This window comes from Grampus griseus, assembly GCF_964374135.1.
Source record: "Grampus griseus genome assembly, chromosome: 7".
Classification (NCBI taxonomy): Eukaryota; Metazoa; Chordata; class Mammalia; order Artiodactyla; family Delphinidae; genus Grampus; species Grampus griseus.
Genome location: NC_139001.1, coordinates 50,921,848 through 50,944,009, shown reverse-complemented (window position 1 = coordinate 50,944,009; position 22,162 = coordinate 50,921,848). Strand labels below are relative to the sequence as shown.

The following is a 22,162-nucleotide window of genomic DNA, read 5'->3' as shown; positions in this document are numbered from 1 at the left end:
TTGGCTTATACTTCTGATTTAATATCGTGTTACTTATAACTAGATTATAACAGAACAAAATAGACTAGAATAGAATGGAACAGAGTGGAAAAAACAGATTGAATTAAAAAGAAAGGAATATAAGTAATTAACTAATTCTCTGTTTCTCAAAAATTTTGAGAATCTTTTACAATGGACAAAGAACACTGAGCTTTACCAATAATCGAATGCTCTTACTTCTAGTGGATAAAGAACTCACCAATAACAAAACAGTGGAAGAGGAGCAAAATGGCAAATGGTTAAAATGCAGCAATTACAAAAAAAAATCCCTAAATGTTACGTAGACTACATCCAAGAGTAATTCCATATATGCAATTAGAAAAGTAGCAACTTAAAACTATGACCAATTCAAGACAAGATTTTTGAAGCACTGGAAAAAAAAATATTCCTTGAAACTATAAAATTCCAGGTGTTTTCAGGGGCAGGTATACAACATTGCCAATCAATCGCGTGGCAGCCAGAATGCTTAGGAAAATACTGAATTAGCAAATTCAAATCACATTACTTTTAGTTAATAAATCTTTAGTTGTAGAAGCCTTTACAACTAACTTGGATTACTTGGAAGTAACCCTTAGGCTTTCATAAAAAAGGGTTACTTGGAAGGGTTACTTGAAAGTAACGCTTAGGCTTTCATAAAAAAAGAAAGCCATATCATTCTGACAGAAAAGAAGAACTGATTTGCATTTTTCAATTCATTACAGATCGTCTTAGATAATCTTCATGACCCAAGAGTGATCTGTGTAAAAGACCTTGAGAAGCATCCCTAAAATCCAAGGTTCCAAACATTTTTGAATCAGAGTCCTCTCTTTTAGTTTGATGAAACGAATGACCTCCTTAAAGTAAAAGTCATAAATAAATGAAATGAAATACATGGGATTACAAGGGACTTCATTTTTATTAAAATACAATTATCAACATCTTTAAGTAATCCTTAACATGTGATACAGTAATATATGTGCTTCTTTACCAATGAGTTAAATAACAAGGTCTAGCTGCAGGTCTATCAGCTGAGTAATTTTGAAATAATATCAAATAATACTTCAAGGTATCCCCATGAATTTAAATATCTTATGAAAATATTGATGATTTCTATTGGTGACAAACACAAATACCCCAAGTGTTACTCTGTGCATTTTTGCCTGCAAATGAAGGAAATCCTAAATTTTAGTTAAAGGTTAGTAAAAAAATCACTCTCCAAGTGTACAGGCTCTATCTATATAACCTGGGTTAAAATCTTTGATCTAGTCTAACTTTATTTTATGGGTAAGAAACAGGCCCAGAATAATCAAGTGATTTACTTCAGTGTAGATCACAAATAGATAACCTGAAGTAAAAATTATTGGCTTTTAAGTCACTATTATGTCAACAAGATCCATAAACTGACCTAGGAATTTCATTTTACTGAAGAGATTTGCAAGTTCCCATACATAGGAAGCTACACCTTAGGAATGAATGCAATGGGTTTGTTCAAAGCAGGTGCATAGAAGTTTGGTTGATAGCCAGGAAAAAGGCAGTGAAAGTAAGGAAACTTGGATAATTCTGTTCATCTCAAAGAGCTTTTAGGTGTTCATCTAACTGTTGAAATTTGAAAAAAGTAATTTGTAAAATGATGGAAATATGGTTTTTGCTTTATAAACACAGTGTAAAATCAGAAGGGTGCAAGGAGGGGATAGAGGTCATAGGAGGGACAGATCTACACAAATAAACAAAAATCCTTTAAATTTAGCTAATCTAAATCTTAGCCTGCAATTTGAGCTCACTATTATTGTATTAGAATCATAATATGTTAGCTTTGTAGATGATATAAATAATACTTGCAGGGAATAATGTAAGGCACATGATCAGCTGGGTATTAGAGACTCCAGTTGTCCAGTTAGGTCTTGTTGAACTAGTATTTAAAAAATAACCTGCTAGGATAAATTATTATACAATTGAAAATATATCAGTAATAACACTTTGTGAACAACTGCTAGGTGGTGGGCACTATTTTAAGTGCTTCACTTATCTTAATTACCTGAATCTTCGCGGCAAAGTGTAGAAACTGATATGTAGGTTGAGTCATCTGACCAAGGTTTCAAGGCTGTCTAGTGGCTGAATCTCTCTGACAAAGTCCAACCGGAATCTTGCCCTCCATTTCCCAAACTACAATTATTTGCATACCACCTTTACCATTTCTGCCATATCTATACGCCATTTATTCTATTAGTTACTAATATTTTTCTTTACACAGACTTTAAATCTATTCTCTTTTCAAAGATTAGTTTTGTCCTGAATAGTAATATCCAAGATATAACAGATTTGATGTGCTTGTTGTGTTTTCCTAACATGTAGAATTCATAATTAGCAAAAAGATAATTTCTTCTATAAACACAATAATTGATTTAATTTAATGGTTTATATTTGCCCTCATACATTTCTCACTTATCTGACCCAACAATCCCTGCATGGAGTAGTAAAACTATCACCATAATTTCCATTTTAGAAATGAGGAACACATGGTCAGAAGGAATGACTGACTACTCCACGGCACCATGGCCTGGGAGAGTGTGGGAGACAGACCCCCATATTATCCCTTAAAAAATACTCCAGTTAATTTTCCATATTTAGCAGAAGCAGCAAATAGTGTTTGAAAAATACTTGGCAAAAATTGGTTTGTGTAGTCCTTTCAGCAGAAATACTAGTTCTGCGTTATGCTGCATTATCATTTCTTCATAAGAAAAACATTACCTTTGCTATGTATAGCAGTATTTCCTCATGCAGGCAGATCTGTCTAGGTTGATTCAGTTCTATTTTTGGTCCATTTATGTAGCTTATGTTGCCAATAACTAGAAAGAATTGATGATCTAGGATTGAAAGTTATAGTTACTGGAGAAACGTAATGTGGGATAAATCGGAGCTTCTGATTCTAAACGGTGTTTAGCCATCTGTATAATATGATTTGCCTTGTAGGTTGGGAATAAGAAATCTTCACATCAGGAGAAAATACTCCTCATTTAAATGCCTCTCGAGAGGAAACTGTTGTGTATTTTCGGCCTGAGGATAAATTTTGCTGTGTGCATGAAGGTAACAGTAAGCAAAGGAAGGAGTGAACACTAAATACCAAGAGAGATGAGAAGAAAAAAAGAGGTGAGGCTGCTGAAGAAAAATTCCACCTCTTTCCAAATGTGCTAGTTTCAACCCTGTAAAGTTAGAGGAAGTAATGTCTTATTTCATAAAGTGTTATATAAGATACAAATCAAGAAAAGGCTAAATTATTTTTTGGTCAACTAAAGCAGTACAAAACACACCGATTCACATTAGCAATGTGAGTGAATCCTAATACACATGTATTAAGCACCTAAAGATGTGGTGAGTTCTGCACAGAGATGATCAGAGGTGATCTGTGGAAAATGAATGCACGATCTCTACGTATATTCATCTGCCATTCTGTAACAATTCATTCCACTTGGGGAGGAAATAGCACATTAAACAGCCAGAAATCTTAAAGTTCCATAGAAACTAGAGTTTAAACAATGAAGAGAGGTAGTGAGATGCCTTCTTAAAAGAGTTCAGTCTAAAACTGGGTCTATAGGATGTATGTGTTTTGGTGGCATGAGGATAGGAATATTCTCCTAATGAGGGGAGTGAGGAGGTGAGATGGAAGAGCAGAAAGGAATATGAGTGAAGGCAGCAGATTGGAAAGAAAAAGATGTGCCAAGGAAGAAGTGAAGCCCAGTTGCGAAAACTTGACTCAGAGTTCCAGCCCACTGACTAAGGTAATGGTTTCTCCTTCAGCGTCATTCTTTTAGAGGAAAGCTCTCACACCTATTGAAATGCTCTTATTCTCAGATGGAATTTGTCTGATTGAATAACAGATCTTTTATTTTCTTTTTTAAGCAGGCTCTGGTGGCAGGGAGATGGTGAGAAAGTAAGGGCATTGATTGTCTTTGAAGGTAGGGAAGTTGGGAGGGTAGCAATGGAGAAAGAAGGTCTAGGGTAGTGAAATGAAGACCACTCAAATCATACTTTGTCTGCTGTAAAGAGTGGTGGGAACAGTTGCGGAAATTTTAAGATTTGGCTCTTAGAGCCAATTTAACGTGAGAGGCAGTATGGGTCTTCTCTACTTTCTCAATCAGGGAAAAGATGGGATGAAAATTGAATCTGAGAGGTGCAACAAAAATTCACATTTTCTTTGTCTTTTATAAGCAAAAAAATACATAAAGAGTACTAATTTTAGGTAATCTAAACTAGTTTTAAAAGTTAAAACTTGGAAAAAAATTGTAAAATGATAGAAACACTTTGGCTTTGCTTTTAGTATTCTAGTTAATTGGGTTTTCTATTTAAAGCTAGATTAAGAAAAAAAAATTTCAATTGCTTTCAGTAAAAATGTTTAAACATGTCAATATGTAAACCTACTTTTGTGCCTAAATGGAGAATACTGAACATAACTGAACTTGTTTTAATGATAGATAATCCTGCAAAAAAACCTGAGGGTTATTGTTCTAAACATAAGCCATTAATTCTCACTCTCCTATACATGTAGAATAGAGTATCATTCATATTTAGTGGCTCTAGGTAACTACTAAAAAGATCAATTCTTGATTTTACTGCTTTGTCACCAATTCTACTCAATTTGAAAGTTAAAAAAATCGCTGAAAGTTCTACTTTCAATGTGAGATTTTATAACATAATGCTACTACTATCAGAAAATTATTTCTCAAATTACTCAATTTTAATAATGTCAGAAAGAAAAATCAATGAGGCATGTACATGATATATCTTCCCACTTATCCACAATCTCTGGCCTACAATTTTCCGTAAGGTTCTGAGCTCTTGTGTTTTAAAATGGATCCAAACGTGGACGTGAAGAAGGTGTGATCAGATTTTAAACTGTAGGTCTTCACACAAAACCTTTAAAAAGGATACAATTACATAAACAACTTTAAATTTCAAATTCTTATTATAATCTGTCTACATGTATTTTAACATGAATAGGCTGTTACATATTGATTTATTAAATCATAAGTGATCTGTTAGATACAGATTAATGAGTAAAAATTGCAAAGTTTATTACTATTAATAATATTAGCAGCAACAGCAAAAACAGTAGTTAATATTAAGGGAATAGTTACCATGTGCCAAGAACTATGCCAGGTGCTTCTTATATTTTATCATTTAATCCTGCCAACAATTTCTATTGCCCGAGATCACATACCATCTAAGGAGCAGAGCTGAGCCTTCAACCTCAATGTACTAACCTGAATAGTTTGGTCACCCAGTACTAACTCCCTGACCCACAGGGGCAAGTTTCTATTGGATCTGAAAGAGTGAATGCATTTTGTGTTGCCTGGAGACGTGCAATTGCAAAGATTCAAGTTGAAAAAACATGGCATTTTTAATCTTCATGTTCTGACAAGCTACTAAAATTCAAACTTCAGTTTTTCAGAGAAAAATGAGTAGTTTGATAGCAAGCAGCCCTCCCTACAAAACAAAACTCACTTTTTACTATTACTTCCTGTAGTAACACTTGCAGTAGAAGACAGGCTAAGAAAGACTCAAATCCCAAGACCCACACAGGCCTATACTCAGGAGGATTTCAAAGTGAAGGGCTGCAAGAAGGACCCAGACGTTCTCTTGCCATGTTCTCATACCATGGAGAAGAAATAATAGAAATTTCTGACTCCAGGAATAATGAGAAGTTATTCAATTTAAAATCCAGCATAAATATATGACTGAGGTAAATATCTATGTTTAAAAAAATCAAAAGGTGTAAATGTGAAAACTCCACCATCTTTTTTTTTTTTTTTTTTTTTTTGCGGTACGCGGGCCTCTCACAGGCTCCGGACACGCAGGCTCAGTGGCCATGGCTCACGGGCCCAGCCGCTCCGCGGCATGTGGGATCTTCCCGGACCGGGGCACGAACCCATGTCCGCTGCATTGGCAGGCAGACTCTCAACCACTGCGCCACCAGGGAAGCCCTCCACCATCATTTTTGTCTCGATTTCTGACTAGCCATCCTGTAATACCAGAGCCAACCAACCACTCTAGACCTTAGGGATCGCAAACTGCACACATTGTTTACCTTGCATATTCATGCATAGCAAGAGCAATGAATTGCTTCTACTCTAAGATGGCAAACATCACAAATTACTAATTTTTTAGTGTTTATGATCAAATTCTTCAGTGGAGAGAGCACTTTTTTTTTGGTATGAGTTTCCATCTAGGGAAGATGAGAGAAGAAAGAATCAGGAAAGTATGTCTGCTTTGAATTTGTTCATCATTTTCCCCTTGGATACAAAAACCACTTACAATCTTCATCAAGTGGAATACATAATTTTCAGCAAGTAGGTACTTACTACAGAAAAAAGATTCATAAAATATTGGGGGCATGAATAATCCAAAATTCTAGGAGGCTTTAGATGCCCCTGATGATATTCTATACATATTGTTTGACGAATGCATAAACTAAATTGACTTGGTGATACCAAATTCCCAAACAATTAATTGTTTTTTCCATCTTATTCAGCTTTAGTCACCAAATCTTAGAGGGCTTAGTTGGTAACTCATTAATTAAGGTCTAAGAATCAGCCAAAATAGAAATCAATCTCACATAATCATCTATCCTTTAACCTGGAATGAGAAAGACTAGTGTTCTTACAAAATGCCTTCCATGCTATTTTTTCTCTCCTATGTACATGTTCCTGTCTGACTTAGGCTGGTTATGCTGAGGGGCTATTTTGAAGAAACGTGTGGAGAGAGCCTTATCTACTTATAGTTGTTGAAGTTAGTAGTGGAATAAATTGCTTCTCTTGGTCATGTATGCAATACTCCTACTACAGTACTCCTTTATAAATTGCAAATCCATGCTTTAAAATAAAAGCACTTTAAGCAATTAGTCACAAAGCACTTTACTGATCTACAACATTTAGCCACGGTTGTGGGAGCAGTGCTATCTCTAATCTATAATGGCTAATACAACAGGATTATTCTCATGATGAACTCATTTAAAATAAATTGTAAGTGCTCTACTATCTCTACATCGAAGAAAACATCAAAACTATTGCCTTGAGATGGCAGGGAAGATGGCGGAGAGTAAGACGTGGAGATCACCTTCCTCCCCACAGATACATCAGAAATACATCTACACGTGGAACAACTCCTACAGAACACCTACTGCACACTGGCAGAAGACCTCAGACCTCCCCAAAAGCAAGAAAGTCCCCACGTACCTGGGTAGGGCAAAAGAAAAAAGAATAAACAGAGACAAAAGAATAGGGACGGGACCTGCACCAGTGGGAGGGAGCTGTGAAGGAGGAAAGGTTTCCACACACTAGGAAGCCCCTTCGTGGGCGGAGACTGCAGGTGGCGGAGGGGGTAAGCTTCGCAGCCATGGAGGAGAGCGCAGAAACAGGGGTGTGGAGGGCAAAGCGGAGAGATTCCTGCACAGAGGATCGGTGCCAACCGGCACTCACCAGCCAGAGAGGCTCGTCTGCTCACCCGCCGGGGTGAGCGGGTCTGGGAGAGGAGGCTCAGGCTTCGGAGGTCTGAGCGCCAAGAGAGGACTGGGGTTGGCTGAGTGAACACAGCCTGCAGCGGGTTAGTGCACCATGGCTAGCCTGGAGGGAGTCCGGGGAAAAGTCTGGACCTGCCGAAGAGGCAAGAGACTTTTTCTTCCCTCTTTGCTTCCTGGTGCATGAGGAGAGAGGATTAAGAGCGCTGCTTAAAGGAGCTCCAGAGATGGGCGCAAGCCGCGGCTAACAGCGCAGACCCCAGAGACAGGCATGAGACGCTAAGGCTGCTGCTGCCACCACCAAGAAGCCTGTGTGCGAGCACAGGTCACTATCCACACCTCCCTTCCGGGGAGCCTGTGCAGCCCGCCACTGCCAGGGTCCCGGGATCCAGGGACAACTTCCCCAGGAAAACGCACGGCGCGCCTCAGGCTGGTGCAACGTCACGTTGGCCTCTGCCGCCGCAGGCTCGCCCCGTATCGTGCCCCTCCCTCCCCCCGGCCTGAGTGAGCCAGAGCCCCCGAAGCAGCGGCTCATTTAACCCCGTCCTGTCTGAGCGAAGAACAGACGCCCTCCAGCGACCTAAGCACAGAGGCGGAGCCAAATCCAAAGCTGAGCCCCGGGAGCTGTGCGAACAAAGAAGAGAAAGGGAAATCTCTCCCAGCAGCCTCAGGAGCAGTGGATTAAATCTCCACAATCAACTTGATGTACCCTGCATCTTTGGAATACCTGAATAGGCAACGAATCATCCCACACTGAGGAGGTGGACTTTGAGACCAGGATTTATTTTTTTTCCCCCTTTTCCTCTTTTTGTGAGTGTGTATGTGTATTCTTCTGTGTGAGTTTTTGTCTGTATAGCTTTGCTTTCACCATTTGTCCTAGGGCTCTATCCATCTGTTTTTTGTTTTTTATTAACTTAAAAAAATTTTTTTTTCTTAATAATTATTATTTACTTTAATAAATTTATTTTATCTTACTTTCTTTTCTTTTCTTTCTTTCTTTTTCCCTCTCTCTCTCTCTCTTTCTTTCTTTCTTTCTACTTTTTCTCCCTTTTATTCTGAGTCGTGTGAATGAAAGGTTCTTGGTACTACAGCCAGGAGCCAGTGCTGTGCCTCTGAGGTGGGAGAGCCAACTTCAGGACACTGATTCACAAGAGACCTCCCGGCTCCACGTAATATCAAACGGCGAAAATCTCCCAGAAATCTCCATCTCAACACCAACACCCAGCTTCACTCAACGACCAGCAAGCTACAGTGCTGGACACCCTATCCCAAACAACTAGCAAGACAGGAACACAACCCCACCCATTAGCAGAGAGCTGCCTAAAGTCATAGTAAGTCCACAGGCACCCCAAAACACACCACCAGACGTGGACCTGTCCACTAGAAAGACAAGATCCAGCCTCATCCACCAGAAAACAGGCACTAGTCCCCTCCACCAGGAAGCCTACACAACCCACTGAACCAACTTTAGCCACTGGGGACAGACACCAAAGACAACGGGAACTACGAAACTACAGCCTGCAAAAAGGAGATCCCAAACACAGTAAGATAAGCAAAATGAGAAGACAGAAAAACACACAGCAGATGAAGCAGCAAGATAAAACCCACCAGACCTAACAAATGAAGAGGAAATAGGCAGTCTACCTGAAAAAGAATTCAGAATAATGATAGTAAAGATGATCCAAAATCTTGGAAATGGAATAGAGAAAATGCAAGAAACATTTAACAAGGACCTAGAAGAACTAAAGATAAAACAAGCAATGATGAACAACACAATAAATGAAATTAAAAATACTCTAGAAGGGATCAATAGCAGAATAACTGAGGCAGAAGAACGGATAAGTGACCTGGAAGATAAAATAGTGGAAATAACTACTGCAGAACAGAATAAAGAAAAAAGAATGAAAAGAACTGAGGACAGTCTCAGAGACTTCTAGGACAACATTAAACACACCAACAGTTGAAATATAGGGGTTCCAGAAGAAGAAGAGAAAAAGAAAGGGACTGAGAAAATATTTGAAGAGATTATAGTTGAAAACTTCCCTAATATGGGAAAGGAAATAGTTAAGTCCAGGAAGCACAGAGAGTCCCATACAGGGTAAATCCAAGGTGAAACACGCCAAGACACATATTAATCAAACTGTCAAAAATTAAATACAAAGAAAACATATTAAAAGCAGCAAGGGAAAAACAACAAATAACACACAAGGGAATTCCCATAAGGTTAAGAGATGATCTTTCAGCAGAAACTCTGCAAGCCAGAAGGGACTGGCAGGACATATTTAAAGTGATGAAGGAGAAAAACCTACAACCAAGATTACTCTACCCAGCAAGGATCTCATTCAGATTTGATGGAGAAATTAAAACCTTTACAGACAAGAAAAAGCTGAGAGTTCAGCACCACCAAACCAGCTTTACAACAAACGCTAAAGGACCTTCTCTAGGCAAGAAACACAAGAGAAGGAAAAGACCTACAATAACAAACCCAAAACAATTAAGAAAATGGGAATAGGAACATACATATTGATAATTACCTTAAATGTAAATGGATTAAATGCTCCCACCAAAAGACACAGACTGGCTGAATGTATACAAAAACAAGACCCATACATATGTTGTCTACAAGAGACTCACTTCAGAACTAGAGACACATACAGACTGCAAGTAAGGGGATGGAAAAAGATATTCCATGCAAATGGAAACCAAAAGAAAGCTGGAGTAGCAATTCTCATATCAGACAAAATAGACTTTAAAATAAAGACTATTAGAAGAGACAAAGAAGGACACTATATAATGATCAAGGGATCGATCCAAGAAGATATAACAATTGTAAATATTTATGCACCCAACATAGGAGCACCTCAATACATAAGGCAAATACTAACAGCCATAAAAGGGGAAATCAACAGTAACACATTCATATTAGGGGACTTTAACACCCCACTTTCACCAATGGACAGATTATCCAAAATGAAAATAAATAAGGAAACACAAGCTTTAAATGATACATTAAAAAAGATGGACTTAATTGATATTTATAGGACATTCCATCCGAAAACAACAGAATACACATTTTTTTCTAGTGCTCGTGGAAGATTCTCCAGGAAGGATCATATCTTGGGTCACAAATCAAGCCTTGGTAAATTTAAGAAAATTGAAATTGTATCAAGTATCTTTTCCGACCACAACGCTATGAGACTACATATCAATTACAGGAAAATATCTGTAAAAAATACAAACACATGGAGGCTAAACAATACACTACTTAATAACGAAGTGATCACTGAAGAAACCAAAGAGGAAATCAAAAAATACCTAGAAACAAATGAAAATGGAGACACAACAACCCAAAACCTATGGGATGCAGCATAAGCAGTTCTAAGAGGGAAGTTTATAGCAATACAATCCTACCTTAAGAAACAGGAAACATCTCGAATAAACAACCTAATCTTGCACCTAAAGCAATTAGAAAAAGAAGAACAAAAAAAACCCCAAAGTTATCAGAAGGAAAGAAATCATAAAGATCAGATCAGAAATAAATGAAAAAGAAATGAAGGAAATCATAGCAAAGATCAATAAAACTAAAAGCTGGTTCTTTGAGAAGATAAACGAAATTGATAAACCACTAGCCAGACTCATCAAGAAAAAAAGGGAGAAGACTCAAATCAATAGAATTAGAAATAAAAAAGGAGAAGTAACAACTGACACTGCAGAAATACAAAAGATCATGAGAGATTACTACCAGCAACTCTATGCCAATAAAATGGACAACCTGGAAGAAATGGACAAATTCTTAGAAATGCACAACCTGCCAAGACTGATTCAGGAAGAAACAGAAAATATGAACAGACCAATCACAAGCACTGAAATTGAAACTGTGATTAAAAATCTCCCAACAAACAAAAGCCCAGGACCAGATGGCTTCACAGGCGAATTATATCAAACATTTAGAGAAGAGCTAACACCTATCCTTCTCAAACTCTTCCAAAATATAGCAGAGGGAGGAACACTCCCAAACTCATTCTACGAGGCCACCATCACCCTGATACCAAAACCAAACAAAGATGTCACAAAGAAAGAAAACTACAGGCCAATATCACTGATGAACATAGATGCAAAAATCCTCAACAAAATACTAGCAAACAGAATCCAACAGCACAGTAAGAGAATCATACACCATGATCAGGTGGGGTTTATTCCAGGAATGCAAGGATTCTTCAATATACGCAAATCAATGTGATACACCATATAAACAAATTGAAGGAGAAAAACCATATGGTCCTCTCAATAGATGCAGAGACAGCTTTTGACAAAATTCAACGCCCATTTATGATAAAAACCTTGCAGAAAGTAGGCATAGAGGGAACTTTCCTCAACATAATAAAGGCCATATATGACAAACCCACAACCAACATCGTCCTCAATGGTGAAAAACTGAAAGCATTTCTACTAAGATCAGGAACAAGACAAGGTTGCCCACTCTCACCACTCTTATTCAACATAGGTTTGGAAGTTTTAGCCATAGCAATCAGAGAAGAAAAGGAAATAAAAGGAATCCAAATCCAAAAAGAAGAAGTAAAGCTGTCACTGTTTGCAGATGACATGATACTATACATAAAGAATCCTAACGATGCTACCAGAAAACTACTAGAACTAACCAATGAATCTGGTAAAGTAGCAAGATACAAAATTAATGCACAGAAATCTCTGGCATACCTATACACTAATGATGAAAAATCTCAAAGTGAAATCAAGAAAACACTCCCATTTACCATTGCAACAAAAAGAATAAAATATCTAGGAATAAACCTACCTAAGGAGACAAAAGACCTCTATGCAGAAAATTATAAGACACTGATGAAAGAAATTAAAGATGATACAAAGAGATGGAGAGATATACCATGTTCTTAGATTGGAAGAATCAACATTGTGAAAATGACTCTACTACCCAAAGCAATCTACAGATTCAATGCAATCCCTATCAAACTACCACTGGCATTTTTCACAGAACTAGAACAAAAAAATTTCACAATTTGTATGGAAACACAAAAGACCCCGAATAGCCAAAGAAATATTGAGAGCGAAAAACGGAGCTGGAGGAATCAGGCTCCTTGACTTCAGACTATACTACAAAGCTATAGTAATGAAGACAGTATGGTACTGGCACAAAAACAGAAATATAGATCAATGCAACAGGATAGAAAGCCCAGAGATAAACCCACGAACATATGGTCACCTTATCTTTGATAAAGGAGGCAGGAATGTACAGTAGAGAAAGGACAGCCTCTTCAATAAGTGGTGTTGGGAAAACTGGACAGGTACATGTAAAAATATGAGAGTAGAACACTCCCTAACACCATACACAAAAATAAGCTCAAAATGGATTAATGACCTAAATGTAAGGCCAGAAACTATCAAACTCTTAGAGGAAAACATAGGCAGAACACTCTATGACATAAATCACAGCAAGATCCTTTTTGACCCACCTCCTAAAGAAATGGAAATAAAAATAAACAAATGGGACCTAATGAAACTTCAAAGCTTTTGCACAGCAAAGGAAACCATAAACAAGACCAAAAGACAACCCTCAGAATGGAGAAAATATTTGCAAATGAAGCAACTGACAAAGGATTAATCTCCAAAATTTACAAGCAGCTCATGTAGCTCAATAACAAAAAAACAAACAACCCAATCCAAAAATGGGCAGAAGACCTAAATAGACATTTCTCCAAAGAAGATATACAGACTGCCAACAAACACATGAAAGAATGCTCAACATCATTAATCATTAGAGAAATGCAAATCAAAACTACAATGAGATATCATCTCACACCAGTCAGAATGGCCATCATCAAAAAATCTAGAAACAATAAATGCTGGAGAGGGTGTGGAGAAAAGGGAACACTCTTGCACTGCTGGTGGGAATGTGATTTGGTAGAGCCACTATGGAGAACCTTATGGAGGTTCCTTAAAAAACTACAAAAACAACTACCATATGACCCAGCAATCCCACTACTGGCCATATACCCTGAGAAAACCATAATTCAAAAAGAGTCATGTACCAAAATGTTCATTGTAGCTCTATTTACAATAGCCAGAAGATGGAAACAACCTAAGTGTCCATCATCGGATGAATGGATAAAGAAGATGTGGCACATATATACAATGGAATATTTCTCAGCTATAAAAAGAAACGAAATTGAGTTACTTGTAGTGAGGTGGATGGACCTAGTGTCTGTCATACAGAGTGAATTAAGTCAGAAAGAGAAAGACAAATACCGTATGCTAACACATATATGGAATCTAAGAAATAAAAAAATGTCATGAAGAACCTAGGGGTAAGGCAGGAATAAAGACACAGACGTACTAAAGAATGGAGTTGAAGATATGGGGAGGGGGAAGGGTAAGCTGTGACAAAGTGAGAGAATTGTATGGACATATATACACTACCAAATGTAAAATAGATAGCTAGTAGGAAGCAGCCACATAGCACAGGGAGATCAGCTCAGTGCTTTGTGACCACCTAGAGGGGTGGGATAGGGAGGGTGGGAGGGAGGGAGACAAAAGAGGGAAGAGATATGGAAACATATGTATATGTATAACTGATTCATTTTGTTATAAAGCAGAAACTAACACACCATTGTAAAGCAATTATACTCCAATAAAGATGTAAAAAAAAAAAAAACTATTGCCTTATTTTTGTTGAACTTGTTTTATTTGATGAGATTTCTATTTCTTACTGATGACTCTGGGTTTTCTGTAACCAACAGACCTGCACAGAAGCTTAGTCCAGATGGAAGGATGATATGGAAACATAGACCCCTTCTGAAAGAATCCCATGTCCAGAGTAATGAGATAATATTATTGTGTGGGTTCTTGTGCTGAACTTCTCTCTTAACCTTCACAAAAGTTTCCTGATACAAATCACAATTAGTCCAAGTCCTCCAAGATCATTCACTACAAGTTGTTTTGCTAAAAAATTAGCCTAGGCTGGGTTTTGAAGAATGATATAGAAATAAAGTTTGAGCATCAGATTCTTGAAGGTTTTCATCATTTTCCCTAGAGGGCTTATATACTAACCCTCACCTGAAGAGATTTCTTGGATCACTTTTCCTTTCCCCTTCATTTTTCATAATTTCTTCGGAGGAATTAAATATATCTAAGAAAGGTCAAAGACTTCAGCTATAAACATTTTTTGCATGATTTCTGGGAATTTCCTAGATTCCTATAGTTAACAAGGGAAAATTATGTTAGGCAAAGTATGAACAACAGTCCTAGAAGGAGTAAACTCAGGAATGAAAAGTTTGGGCTGTATAGAAGGCCTAAATCTAGGCATACTTTTGGGGATAATAACTACGATGGTAAAATATTCTTTTGGGAAAGAAGTGAATTGCCACAAACCAAGTTTGCTGGATTAGCTAAAATTTATTCTTTTTGAGAGCATTTAGGTCTGCAGAATACTCTTTTTTAGAATTGTTCTCTTTTCCTAAAGGGTTCTATGCCAAGAAAAAGTAAAGGCAAGTATCTTAAGTGGCAGAGTCCTCAACAGAAAGTATTTAGATAAAGGTGGTTCATTTCAGCTCTATAAATTGGGTAACTCTACCAGATATCCAGAATGAGCCAATTCCATTCCTTCATTCACTCATGCAGAAAATTGTATGGATCTGAGAGATATTTGGGAGATACACTCTATAGGCTATCTTGATGGATTAAGCTAAGAATGAAAGTTGATAGAAGAGTTACGATCAATTTACCGTACAGCAATTCACTCAGTTGATTGATGGAATTGATCCACTGCATATTTTCTCATGAGCTAAGCATAAACTCATATCAAAATTTTTATGAGCAGGTACTGTTTTTCCATAGTATATTTCTTTAAGGAAGCCTTCTATAAGATCTCCATATAGTTTGGAGACATATATGTGAGTGCAGGAGAATAATAAGAATTATAGTAGAAAACACTAAATTCTAAAAACTTGACAAGTATTTACTCATTTAATTCTCACAACAGCTATTTTTATGATCCTCACTTTAGAAATCAGCAAACTGAAACAGATTAAATAACTTGTTTGATTACATAGCAAATAAGTGATGGGAACAGGATCAAATGAGATAGTCCATTTCCAGGGTTCTATACTCTACTATGCAGCCTTCTTGGGTGTAATTTAATACCTGCTATGTTTTTTTTGTCTTTCCTCAGTATAATTATCTGCCTTATCTTTGAAATTACATCTGATTGGTAAATTATAGCCTTTTTTTTTTCCTGAAGGCAGAGCCAGAGAGTAAGAATAAATAAACTTCTTTGTGAAAATACATTCTTCAATATTAGACACCAGCCAGTCTCAGCTAATTAATTATTGGGGTGTTCCTACTAGTCTAGTACCATAACCATTAGGTCAACTATTAGGGGATCACAGTAAAGAAGGGGTAGAAGAGCAATTCTCAAAAAAATAAACTTTTCAGGAGGAAAATACCTTGGCTAACCTTAAACTGAATTATACATTGGAAAAGTCATTCTCAAATCTCACAAAAAAACAATATATTAAGCCATTTTTCCCCTGTTGTTCACACTTACTAAAATATAGACATTTTTTCAAAGATATCTGTCCCGTAAAACCTTTATAAATCATTTTTAATGGCAGAAAATTATTAAAGCATTTGCTCAGCAAGACAATGGTAGAATTAATATAAAAGATAAATTTAGTTTATGAAAGTCACATTACCTTTTTGGTGTTTTGGAAAGGGGATATCCAAAGTGAAAATGTATGGATAAACTTTATTGCAGAAATGACAAAATTAGAGATTAGCTGCTCAAAGAAAATTTATTGACACTCACCATGTTAGTAAAGAGAAATGCTACAAAATGCCACTTAAACAGATATTTCAAAACATAAAGATGCTGATGTTGTCATAGCAGCTGAGCCAGGTCAACCAAGGAATTTGTAGCTGTTACTTATGTGGTTTGTGACACCAATTAAACAATCTGCAGAAATGGATCCCCTTTCTCTCACAGGGCCCCATAGATTTCCAGCAAGTAGACTGAAATCTCCAGGTCTTTTGGTCAAATTAGAGCTGTTACCATGCATGAGGTTTTACTTAAAGATGTTTACTGATCAGGAAAACTTAACATTTCTGTGAACTGGTTTTTGCTTCTGAAAAAAAAAGGTACTTATTTCAAGAACTGTAGATATCATTTTAGGCCAATTGTTAGGCTTTTGTTTTGTTGAATGGATTAAATTTGAGGCCAGAACTAAATTGCTCTGTGCAGCTGAGGGGATTTTAGAGGCAGAGAGAGGAAAGAGAGGAGGAGAGACCTTAAGTCAAGAGAAATGAAAGATTAGAGGTTTTGGAGCGAGAACAGAGGTGAGTGGTGACAAATGATGATTTAAATTTTGCTCCGAAGCATAATGTTAAGACAATAAATCTTCCAATGTACTTGGAACTGAGTTTATTATTGGGGGAAACTGACAAAGTCTTGAACCTAGCTGAGTGTGAGCAATGTGAAGGACTCAGTCAAATTCTGGGTACAAAGTCTAGTTACACTTGCTGGAGGAGAGTAGGACCTGAAAGGGAGAACTGTCTCAAAGAGCTGTTCCCTACCTCATGCCCCAACTCTTCAGTCTTCCTCTGCCCCCATCATCTCTGCTCAACAGTGCAGCATCCTGTCCACAACTCGCTTCCCCATCACCAGCTTCTTCATTCCCCAAATATCCACTGTCACACTCCTTACCCCAGAGTTTTCAGAGGTGACAAAACTCCTGTGAGCTCTTATACTTATTTATTGCAGTTTATTGCAAAGTAGAATTAGAGCTAGGGACCAGGTTTTGGGTGCCTGAAAATGTAGCAAGTGCAGGCATTGAAGAAAGCGAGGAGCTTTGGGGGAATGTCTCCCACATTTAGTTTTCTCTTTTGTCATTTATCTGTAGATTTATTTTAGATCTTTTAGCTAACAAAAAAAAATATGGTACAATATAGTGGGTAATACCATTTCATTTATATGAACTCACCATTAAAATGAGACTTCCCTAGAATCAAGTCAACTCTCCTCTACTCAACACTGACAGAGCTCTTACCCAGCCATGAGCAGGAACCAGCAAAGATCTAAAGCTGAACATCCCATGAGTTCAGCTCTCAAAAAAATCTACAGGCATTTGTTTTGCACCCAGTAGGCCTGTGTAAATGTATTTGGAATGACCTCATTAGTAGTTCTCAATATTTTGTCAGACTCTGTAGTTTTAGCATGTGTAACACATTCTGATTGTGATATCTCATCATATGCAATGGTTCTCATTGGGTGGAGGATGGTGCACACCTCCAAAGGGAAATGTCAGAATCTTAAGGCATGTGTAATTGGAATCATTTTCTAAATCTCCCCCAATCCCACTCCTATACCAACACTGATTTTGGTACACCCCTTCTGAATACATTTTTCTCTTCCCATTCTGGGACTTGCAAGGCAGAACATAAGTATTCCAACTGCAGTACGAATAAGATGGCTATGCTTATTATGTAAGTGATAGGCTTCTTGGAGAAGGCATTTTAATGGAGTTTTGGAAGATAGGTAGGATTTTAGTAAGCAAAGTGCAGGAGGGGGTGCAAGAAGTGCATTCCATGAGGAGGAAAGAACAAGGATAAGGGTAGAGAGAAAGTCCACTGACTTTTCCAGGAGAAGGCAAATGTTCCAGGGTAGAGACATGTGACCGAAGACAGATATTTTAAGGGACAGCATCATCAAGGTACGTACTGCTGTTTTCTGAGTACAGCTGGACAGGGTGAAGCTGGCTCAGATCCTAATCTGTACTTGGCTTGTCTTGACCATGAGCTGATCAAGTTTCCTGCTCTCCCTTTCATGTCCTCTGCATTCATTTAAACGCACAGAAGTGTTCTATTTTTTTTTGTCGTTGTTGTTGTACGCGGGCCTCTCACTGTTGCGGCCTCTCCCGTTGCTGAGCACAGGCTCAAGACGCGCAGGCTCAGCGGCCATGGCTCATGGGTCCAGCCACTCTGAGGCATGTGGGATCTTCCCGGACCGAGGCACGAACCCGTGTCCCCTGCATCGGCAGGCGGACTCTCAACCACGGCGTCACCAGGGAAGCCCAGAAGTGTTCTATTTTTGACCTAATTCTGTGAACTAGAGATAAGCCATGCCGAACTTTTAAAAAATAAAGTATTCCCGATGATGCTAATATGCTTACACGGTTGAAAACTATTGAGTGATACCTTTACAATAAATGAGCGAGTGAATGAATGAATAACACACAAGCACATACTCATTGTGTGAACTGTCACTTAAGCTCTTCTAGGGTTAAGCGACTTTGGTGAATGCCACCTCTTAGAACTTTATAATTCTGATCTTCCAAATGTTCCATTCCATCAAATGCATATTTCTGCTCTACTGCACTAATAATATAATGTAGATTGCTAGCTGAAGAGACTAAATTAGAAATAGGAACAATACAATAAATATATAATAGAATATATAATTTAATATACTAATAATTTAAAATATGATTTAAAATAATTTAAAATATGATTATTTATTTTAAAAATTAGTAGCAAGATCTCATTTAAACTGTTAACTTACATTTTTGAACCATAATTAGAAAATGAGTGAGCTCTAGTGAAAATAAGTGAGCTCTAGTTTTTATCTCTGAAAGGCTTTGCTTCTCTGTTTGATTACTTGTCTCTTCTGAAATATAAAAGTATGCAAATATTTTCTCAAAACTATGCTTAAACTATCCTGGGAGTTTAGGAGTTATAACATAAAATGCATTATGTTTGGGGACTTCCCTGGTGGCACAGTGGTTAAGAGTCCGTCTGCCAATGTAGGGGACATGGGTTCGATTCCTGGTCCGGGAAGATCCCACATGCCACGGAGCAGCTGGGCCTGTGCGCCGCAACTACTGAGCCTGTGCTCTACAGCCTGTGAGCCACAACTACTGAGCCCATGTGCCAGGACTACTGAAGCCCACGTGCCTGGAGCCCGTGCTCCACAATGGGAGAAGCCACGCAACGAGAAGCCTGCGCACGGCAACGAAGAGTGGCCCCTGCTTGCTGCAACTAAAGAGAGTCTGCGTGCAGCAACAAAAGAGCCAACGCAGCCAAAAAAATTAATAAGTAAATAAATGCATTATGTTTTATTAAAAGATAATGGAAAGGAGTAAATAAATATTTTGTGAAAAAATATTTATAAACATAACCTTTTAATGTAATTCAATACAAAGTAACATGGCATGTTTTTGTTCTTTTCAAAAAAATCTATTTTTATTTTCTCTAAGCAACAGACGTAAGAGTGAGGTGCACTATTAGGGACTAATACGGAGTGCTGCCAAATAAAGCAAAAAAAGTCTAGCAAAGCTCTAGGAGATCAGAGTGCAGAGTGATACAGGTCTGTGGGAGTGAAAGTACTGCTGTGTAACTGGTTTGGGTGTGATGCTTGGGCTAAAAATTTATTCTTCCCGGGCAGTTTATCATCTATCAGCTCTAAAGATGATTTACTGAGGAAGCCTCTCTAAGTGTCCTAAGGGTTTTGGGAATAGAGTCTGAAGCCCCTCAGCCTTGTTTCCTGATGACGCCCAAGGACACAGATCCAGGTTTCCCCCAGAGAAGCAAAGGAGGAAGAGAAGGGTGGCATTCAGATGGCATTACTCCTGATTGCTCCAGTGGTAACTCTCTCACACCATGTTGAAACCAAAAGGAGGAATCAGCCCGATTTAAATAGTGGAACTTTCAAAACTGACAGAACAATCTGTGGGAGTCAGTGTGTGTGTGTGTGTGTGTGTGTGTGTGAGACAACAGTTTCTTACATTTGTCCCTAAAGTTCCCTAAGTTAGACATTGAGTGAAAATGAGAATAAATTGGCTATTTGTTATAGCACTCAATTTTTAAAAGAGGCCTTTAGGATCCTGTAAGTATTTTCTTGGGAAAAAATAGTTTAACTGAATTAAAGTTCCTCAACATGTCTTAAGATTGCCCTGGACCTTGGTAGAAAACAGAGAAGGTTGTCTCATTTTTATTTATCTTTAAAACAGATTTCTCTATGATCAAAAATGTCAGTTTCCCTCTGAAACATTTTTAAAAATATTAACCACCCTGAAAAACCTCAAAGAACTTAAAGTTATTTCAATTTGTATCACATGATTCAGTTAGCTTTAAATCATTCAAATTAAAAGAAAAATGAACTTTCAATCTTTTTTTTTCTTGCTAAGTAGTAAGAAACACTTGATAAATGTTAATTGAGTAATATTGTTTTAAATAAAGTCAATTTAACAATCAAACTTTATTTTTAATTTCTCTTCTGAAACAACTGCAAAAGCTGTTTGTCTTGTTGAGCTGATGCTGTGAACTGTTATCTGGTTTTGTTCCCACTGGTCACCATGGTCCATGCCCATTCAGACAAGTAGACATACATATTATTAGTGAAGTACCCAGAAACAATGCATACACTCTTAGTCTTCAGATTCATAAGCCACATCCATCAATGGGACAAAGTTTCTTGGAAAATACTTAGTCAAGTTCTATACTTCCCCACTCATACCTCCAGAAGATATCTAGGTTTCTCATTTCCTGGATATGGACTGAGGTTTTTACCAAGAGTAGCAAGAAGGATAAGGGTAGCCTTCAGAATGGAGGTGGCACAGGTTTGACTCATTGTTCCAGTGGCAATTTTTTTCCATTCCTATGGAACCAGAGGAAGATGGGAGAGAGAAGAGAGTTGGAAGATACAAGAGGGCTAGAAACTTACAGTCTCTGAGACAGGACCCTGGGTTTAGCCAGACCTGTCACATTTTGGGTTATTTCTAAGTGGGAAAGTATGAAAGATTTTATAGATAAATTAAGGCATCTAGGAGTAGAGGAGACCTTGTCTCCTCAGAATTCCCATATCTGGAATTATGAAAGGTAGCAGCAAGGTAGGTGCTCTCAAGTACAAGGACTGGAGTAGTGCCTATATGGAAGGTCAGGGTAAAGAGTCTGGGAGAACCCTGCAGACTTCAGTCATATGTAAGGAAGAGCAGCCTGTTCTCAGGCCATGAGAAGCATCAAGAGGAAAGAAGAATGAGAGAGAGTAAGCAGGCTGGGGAGAGCAAAGGTTTGACAGCCTATAATGGTAGAAACAAGGGGTCCCGTGTCAGAAGCAGGAGCTGATAATTGCCAGAAGCAGATGGGAGGGTATAGGTCTGGGAAGATGAGAGGGAGAGTGTCCAGAAGTCAAACAAGGACTGGTACTTATCCCAAATCCATAACACCTCATTAGTCTCTGGGGACTTTGATGTTATCTAAAGAAGAAGGAAAAGGAGGTTAAAAAATCTGAATTTTTCCTCCCCAGTATCCTAAATTGACCAGGCTTACTCTGATTCAATTAAAACATTTGACTGATAAGCTTATGCTTTCTACAAACATGTAACAAAGGGGACTTCAGCTGGAAATTATGTTTGGTCACAGAAAAATAATGGAAGTTACATTATCTGTGCATCTGATTTGTGGCCTAAGAAATAGTATAGTTATATACTATTTGAAAAACTTAAATACTTAATAGTTTTTAAAAATCTACACAGTACTTGGATACATTTTCTTCTGTCTCATGTTTTCTGTCAGGATCCAAGAAAACATCTCTGCTGAATGAGACAACAGCTA

The 22,162-nt window shown here is 37.9% G+C and overlaps 1 protein-coding gene across 6 annotated transcripts in view; it reads right to left on the bottom strand.

Annotated features, from left to right (window-relative positions):
• The window catches only part of PDE1A (phosphodiesterase 1A), a gene marked incomplete at both ends in the record, with an annotated part of 346,535 nt that overhangs the window by 1,997 nt on the left and 322,376 nt on the right, over positions 1 to 22,162 (bottom strand). For 2 of the 6 annotated variants that reach the window (XM_082658754.1, XM_082658756.1), the window contains one exon: positions 16,652 to 16,680. The exons of the other annotated variants lie outside the window; for them this stretch is intronic. In XM_082658754.1, coding sequence (XP_082514880.1) covers positions 16,652 to 16,680 — 29 coding nt within the window. Of the gene's footprint in view, positions 1 to 16,651; positions 16,681 to 22,162 lie in introns of those variants that run through there. 6 annotated transcript variants of the gene reach the window in all.